The 6129-nt window shown below is 62.4% G+C and overlaps 1 protein-coding gene across 1 annotated transcript in view; it reads right to left on the bottom strand.

The window, feature by feature from the left end:
- The window catches only part of SDK2 (sidekick cell adhesion molecule 2), a 131090-nt gene that overhangs the window by 27300 nt on the left and 97661 nt on the right, over nucleotides 1-6129 (bottom strand). Inside the window, 2 exon segments of the mRNA XM_027770819.1 lie at nucleotides 1438-1599; nucleotides 4105-4242. Coding sequence (XP_027626620.1) covers nucleotides 1438-1599; nucleotides 4105-4242 — 300 coding nt within the window.

The raw sequence follows: 6129 nt of genomic DNA, 5'->3' as shown, positions 1-6129 counted from the left end.
CCCCCTGCTGACCCCTCCTCACCCATACCCGGGGGAAGGCTGGGCTTTTATTTCTCAGAGTGTCACCCCCACCTCCAACCTCCAGGCCCTCCCCCACTGCCCAGCGCAGCCTCAGGTCAAAACAGCCTGTCCTCTGCCAGCCCTCCCTGTCCCGCCCCACTCGGCCTGCCAGCTCTCTTTTCCTGCTTTTGTTTCCCAGGGAAGTCGGCTCAGGTGAGAGGCAGCCAGGCAGGGCTGGGGCAGCCACAGGGCAGAGCAGGGGCAGCTCCTGGCGGGCGTCCACCTGCGTCTCTGCAGGCTTTGTCCTGAGGGAGCTGCTTCTTCGTGGAACTGGACGTGCAGAGCAGGTGGCCAGAAAGGGAAAGTGAAGAGAAGCCAGCCTGAGAGCTTGGGAAGGACTAACCAGCTCCCACCCTGAGGCCAGGTCACCCGGCCTCCGCCTCCGGGAGAGTGAGCTTGGCCGCACCTGGCTGATGGGACGGGTGGAGAGGGTGGAATTCCGGAGCGTAGGATGGGTCGTGTTTTTTTAGGGACAGAGTCACACATCAGCCAGGGAGGTAGCTTTTGTGTTCAGAACAAGGCATTCTGCACCTGTGGGGGACCTTGGCGGGCTAAATCTTAATCCCTACAGGTGCTTGGAGGACACTGGGAAGTGCAGGAGGGTGAGGGGCAGAGCAGAAGGGGTGGGGCACTCATACACGGGGCAAATACAGACCATGTCCTGTAGGACTGGCTCCGGAGGAGGGGAGGGGAGGGCATCAGTGTGGGAGGGCCGCTGCTCCATTAGGGCCTTGGAGGTTCTTGTGCCAAGTACGAATTGCTGGCCCCCACCTCAGCCCGGGACAGCGGGGAGTCCCTGAGCGCCACCCTGGGGAGGTGCAGTGTCAGTAGAGCTGAGGGTTCCTCCTTTGCACCCTGCTAGGAGAACCACTACTCTGGGGGGAGGGAGGCAGGAAAAAGGGCTCTGGCCAGGACGGGGTGAGGGAGTCCTGCCAGCTGCATCCTCCCTGGACGGAGGTGATGGAGGCTGGGACAGTCAGTGGGAGGCAGCGCTGCAAGTGGAGGGGACAGGCCTGGCTGTGCTCAGAGGCCTGAGTGGAGAGGAGGACAGGGGAGGGTTTGAGATGCTCAGGGACAGTGCTGACATTAACCAAAACACAGGCTCAGGAGCCGGGAGGGCTGGGAGAGGAGAGGCCGGGCTCTGGAGAGGGTCAGGGGAGGGCGAGACCCGCCCAGTGTCTCCCTGGAGTGTTGCATAGTGATGATGCGGGGGGGTGGGAAGGGGGGGCCTGCTCCCCTCCGACAGCACAGTGCTGACACCTGGGGGGGCTCCCCTCTGACAGCACTGATGGCCAGAGGAGAGTTCCCTCTGCCCGGGGGCCGAGCCTCTTGGTGTGGAGGCTGCAGCTCACACACGCATCGCCATGGCTCCCCTACCTTCCCCGGGGCCCGTGGTGACGTTGGCTTCGATCTCCGGCCCGTAGGCGAAGGTCTTGGCTCTGATGCGGAACCTGTAGGTCATGCCCTCCGCCAAGTCCTTCACCTTCAGCCACAGTGGGCTGTTCCCCTTCACGTCCACCGTCACGATCTTGCTGACGCCTGTGGAGGACAGCACGTGGGTCTGCAGGGCTGGCGGGAGTGGGGCCTCCCGGGGCCCCCACACTCCGTCCAGGGGCCTCGCTCACCATTGCCCTAACCACGCCACACCCTGTTTGTCGGAACACGGTCCTGTGAGCTGTTCTGAGAAAGGACCCCGAGCTTAGCTAGGTCCACGGAAAGGACACGCCGTCTGCCTGTCTGCTGAGTAGCCGTAGGGGCGCAGCACCCGGAGGAACACACCATCTCGGTGGATGTAACCACTGCACCCCAAATAGACTGGCCCCTTTTCTGTCCCCGAGTGGCATCCCACAGAGCTGGAGTGCAGAGGGTCCCCTCAGCAAGTGCTCTGTAAATGGCCTAGCCCTGAGTTTGGGGACACTTGTGAGAGGGCGGACAGTCCAGCTCCAGCCCCCGCTCTGCCTCCTTCCTGCACCCGCCAGGCTTCTTGGTGCAGAGGGACAGTGCCTCAGCACCCCACATCCCACGGTTGCAAGGGAGGCTGGGCAGCTCTTGGGGTGCGAGGTCATGCTTTCCAGATCTGAGTGCTCTGAGAGCCAGCCTCCTCAGGGCCGGGACAGGGCGTCCATTTCTGGGTCCAGCCAGCACACCACCTCAGCTTTGCAGCCAAGGGCCAGGCTTGGACCCCAAGCACTAGCCCTGGTGCCTTCAGACGTGCCCCTTAACCCAGCTCAGTCTGTTCTTGTGCTGAGCACGCCGTAGGTGGGGTGTCCTGCGGTCTCGGAGCAGCAGTGGGGCACCAGGTGCAGGGCAGGGCCTGATCTGGTCACTGAGTGACAAGTCCTTGAGTGACAGTGTCGCTCAAGAGGGACTTCCAGAGTGAAACGACCCCTCAGGACCAGGGACCCCAGGGACCCCAGGGACCTGCTCCTTGACTTTCCCTTTACGTTCAGTTTATTTATTTCTCCCATAAATGAGAGCTAGGCGGGGAGAGTAACAGTGTGGTTCACTGTGGCTCCATGCCATGGGCCCCTTGGAGCAGGGGCGTGGGTGCCTGGTGTACGCAGGGGTGGGGGCAGGGGGCGTGGTCTCTGGGCTCGAACCTAGGACCCCCCCATGTGGGTCAACCTGGCAGAGCATCACATGTTACATGCGCCCCCATCGGGCCCCCTCTTTGACGTTTCTGAACAACCCCCCACGTGCCTGTGTGCCTGGTGCCCCTGCAGGATGGAGTTGGGGGGGTGGGTTCCTGCGAGCCTGGCTTGTGGCAACCTGAACCTAGGGCTCAAGGTGAACCAGGGCTGCAGGCCTGTGCCAGGCAAGCTGATGACGTCAGGCTCCTTTGTGAGCGGGGTCATTACAGGGGGACGGGCGTGTGAGGGTGCGTCAGCCGTGTAGTCAGGCCTCGTGGACGGGGGCCCATGGGGCCCAGTGCCCTCATCTCTCCGGGTGGGAGGTCCTGGGACAGGCCAAGCGGAGGCCACTGTGACAAGAACATGCCCTGCCCTGCCTTTGGCCTCTGTGACCTCTGTCCTTTGCCCCTTCCCAGGGCCCGCACCTCCTGGATCACCTCTGGGTGGCTCCTCTCGCTGTCCTTGCACAGCTCCACTTTAAAGAGCTAGTCGCTGGCACCAGGTGGTGGCAGGACTGAGGGCCATTGTTCCTGCTGCTGACCCAGAACTGCTGGCCGGTCATGGTGACGTTCCCAAGGTCCCGCCCCTTGTTCTTGCTAGGCTCTGTTGTTGGGGATGGGGAGAGGGAGGTGACCCCAGAGGCTGCCACAGTCCTAACCCCGGGAACTGGCCCCGGGCAGTGAGGAGCCCCTCCCCCTCTTGCTTCTTTCAGTCCCTGTCCTCCTAAGATGGCTGTGGGCTACAAAATGGTGACTCCGAGCTCAAGGAAGTCTGGGAATGGGCAGATCCCTGCTGGGGCCTGGGAGTGCAGTGGGGGAGTGAAGGAGGATCCTGAAGGCAGCTCAGCTCTGGGGCTCAGGGCACAAGGGAGATGTTTGCAGACAGGGCTCCTGGTCCGAGGTCCCCAGAGGGTGACCCCCAGTCTCGTGCATCTTCCTGGGGACAGGCTTCAAGGCTTTTGTCAATGTCTCAGAGGGGTTCTTAAGGCCCCCAAAGGTAGAGAACTAACTTAGAGTGAGGCCGAGAACCTAAAGCTTGAATGGGGGCAGGACAGGACCTTCAGGGACTGCCCCCTTCTTCGGGGTCCCAGTAGACACCTGCCTGTCTTAGGGTGCTATCTTTTGCTTAGACCCCCTTCCTCTCCTCCCCACATCTGTTGACCAAAGGCAAAGGACTGATGTGAAACTCTCTGCCGGGGGCTGGAGAGGGGGTCGCTCTTCCACCTTCAACCCACACCTGCTGCTGGTCTGTTGGGAGTACCTCTTCCCTTGCCTGGGCCTCAGTTTCCCTGTGTATGTAAGGGGGGGACACTCTCAGCACGTCTAGTGGATGTGGTGACCATGACAGGGACCTTAGCCAAAAGAAAGCCCCTGCCCACGGGGGTCTCGGGGCCGGCCAGGAAGTCCCCACTCACCGTCCACAGGGGTGCAGGGCTCATACACTAGCCGGTAGCCCTCCAGGACGCCGTTGGGGAACTGCGGGGCTTCCCAGGACACGTTCACCGAGGTGGTGGTCAGCTCGCTGAACTTGACCGAGCCGGGAGCGCTGGGGGCTGCGGAGATAGCAAACGGTTTTGTCTCCTCCCGCAGAAGGTCAGTGCCTTGGCTCCGGTTCCAAGGAGCCAGCAGGGGTGTTTGGGTCTGGGCCCGGACAGACGAAGCAAGCAGGGCTGCGCACTAAGAGGGAGGAGGGGTCGCTGGAGGTCATCGGGCCCGTCCCCTCTCCCCGGACGCTGTCATCCACTAGCTTCCCCGCGCCGGGGTCCAGGGGTTGGAAAATGCGGGCTTCTTCCTTCGGAGAGGAGCTGGGCCCTGGGCCACCATGGGGGCAAGGCCTTTTCTCTGTTTTGTGGGGTTCGCTTTGGCTTCCCTGGAGGAGAAGGTAGGGAGTGCCTGGGTCTCAGAACAGCAGTGGGCACTTAAGACGATGCCAGAGCTGCAGCTGCAGTTGGGACCTTTCTCTCATCCTGCCTCCGGGGCCTGTCACAGAGACACCAGGCTGTCAGCTGGAGTTAGTGCCAAGGACAGTCAAACCCTCCGGAAGATGTTTTCTTGGACTGAGAACTGGGAGTGACCCTGAAAACACGGGGTGGGGGGCTCTCTGTGGGGGAGGACTGAGAGGAAGGAGGAAGCACCGAGCTGTCTGGGTGGGACGCCAGGCTGTCATTGTCCAGCGCGGCCTCCCCATGGCGCTGGAGCTGATCCCCTGCTTCCGCTCCAGTGCGGGGAGGCTGCATCAACACAGTCTTGGAAGGAGGGAGGCGACTCAGGGGCTCTTTCCTGTTTCCCCTGAGCGAGAGGGACGTGGGACAGGACGCTTTGTCCTGCTGCCACTGTGTCAGAAGCTCCCAGGCTCCCAGGGCTCACATCTGGCCAGTGACGCACAGACCCTGGTCGGGACAGGCAGGCAGCAGGCGGAGAGGGACTGGCACGTTCAGATGCTCACGCTCCACCCAGCGTCGGCCAGACGGAAGCTTCCAGGGAGTCAGCGCCGGGAAGGGCTCCCCTGGAGCCAGGGCTTGTCCCCAAAGATCACGGGTCTGCTCTCCAGGCTCTTTAGGAGCCGACTGTAATCGAGTGGGAGCAGCAGGTGGGAGGAGAGCTTCAGGGAGGCCAGGGCGGAGGAACTGCACTAACCTAGACGGCAGAACCCGTGGGCCCTTAGAGATCCTGACCAGCCGGGAACCCTGGGCAAGAAGCACAATTCCAGGACGACCCATCCCCGCCCATGTCCAGGGCTCCTGGGAGTCAAGTGAGAATGACTGAGAAGAGCCTGGCACTCTCTCCAGGGCTGCCCTGCCCAGGGCAGCAGGATCCACACCATGGCCCTCTCTCTGCCCCACCCTCCACACTCCTGGCCTCCCGGCTGGCCTCTCAGCCTCCATCCTCTTCTATACAGAGCCTGAGCACTTCTCCCAAACAGCCCACACCCTAGTTCTCTGTGGCTTCAACCTTCCATAGCTCTGCGCTGCGCTCAGAATTAACCCCAGGCCCCACCCTCAGGCGCTCTGTAACCTGACGTGACAAGCCCCTGACTTCCTCTATTCCTCAGTCTCCGGGTCTCTGCACCGGCTGTCCCCTCTGTCCCGAGCTTCCATGCTGGCCTCTCCTGGCTCAGATCTCTGCTCAGGCATCCTCTGGGTAAACCTATCCAAGCCGCCCACCGCCCCGCCCCCACCGCACCACCTGCAGTTAACCAGGCTGTCTGCTTGTTAGGGTCTGAACACCTCACCAGGGTCGGTCCTGGCTGGACTTGCTCGCTGTGTGTTCCCAGCATCAGGCACAGCGTGGGCACACACAGGATGCTCGGTAAGTGTTTGTGGGATGAATAAAGCCAGGCAGGGAGGCAGGGACAGGAGTGGCTGGTGGGGTGTGGGCTTCCTGTGGCTTTCTCCAGGTGCTGTGGGGACGGTCCCTTCTTCCTGAGGCCCCCATTGTGG

Source organism: Tupaia chinensis, unplaced genomic scaffold, assembly GCF_000334495.1.
Source record: "Tupaia chinensis unplaced genomic scaffold, TupChi_1.0 Scaffold000159_1, whole genome shotgun sequence".
NCBI lineage: Eukaryota > Metazoa > Chordata > Mammalia > Scandentia > Tupaiidae > Tupaia > Tupaia belangeri.
This window is presented reverse-complemented; position numbering and strand designations above follow the sequence as displayed.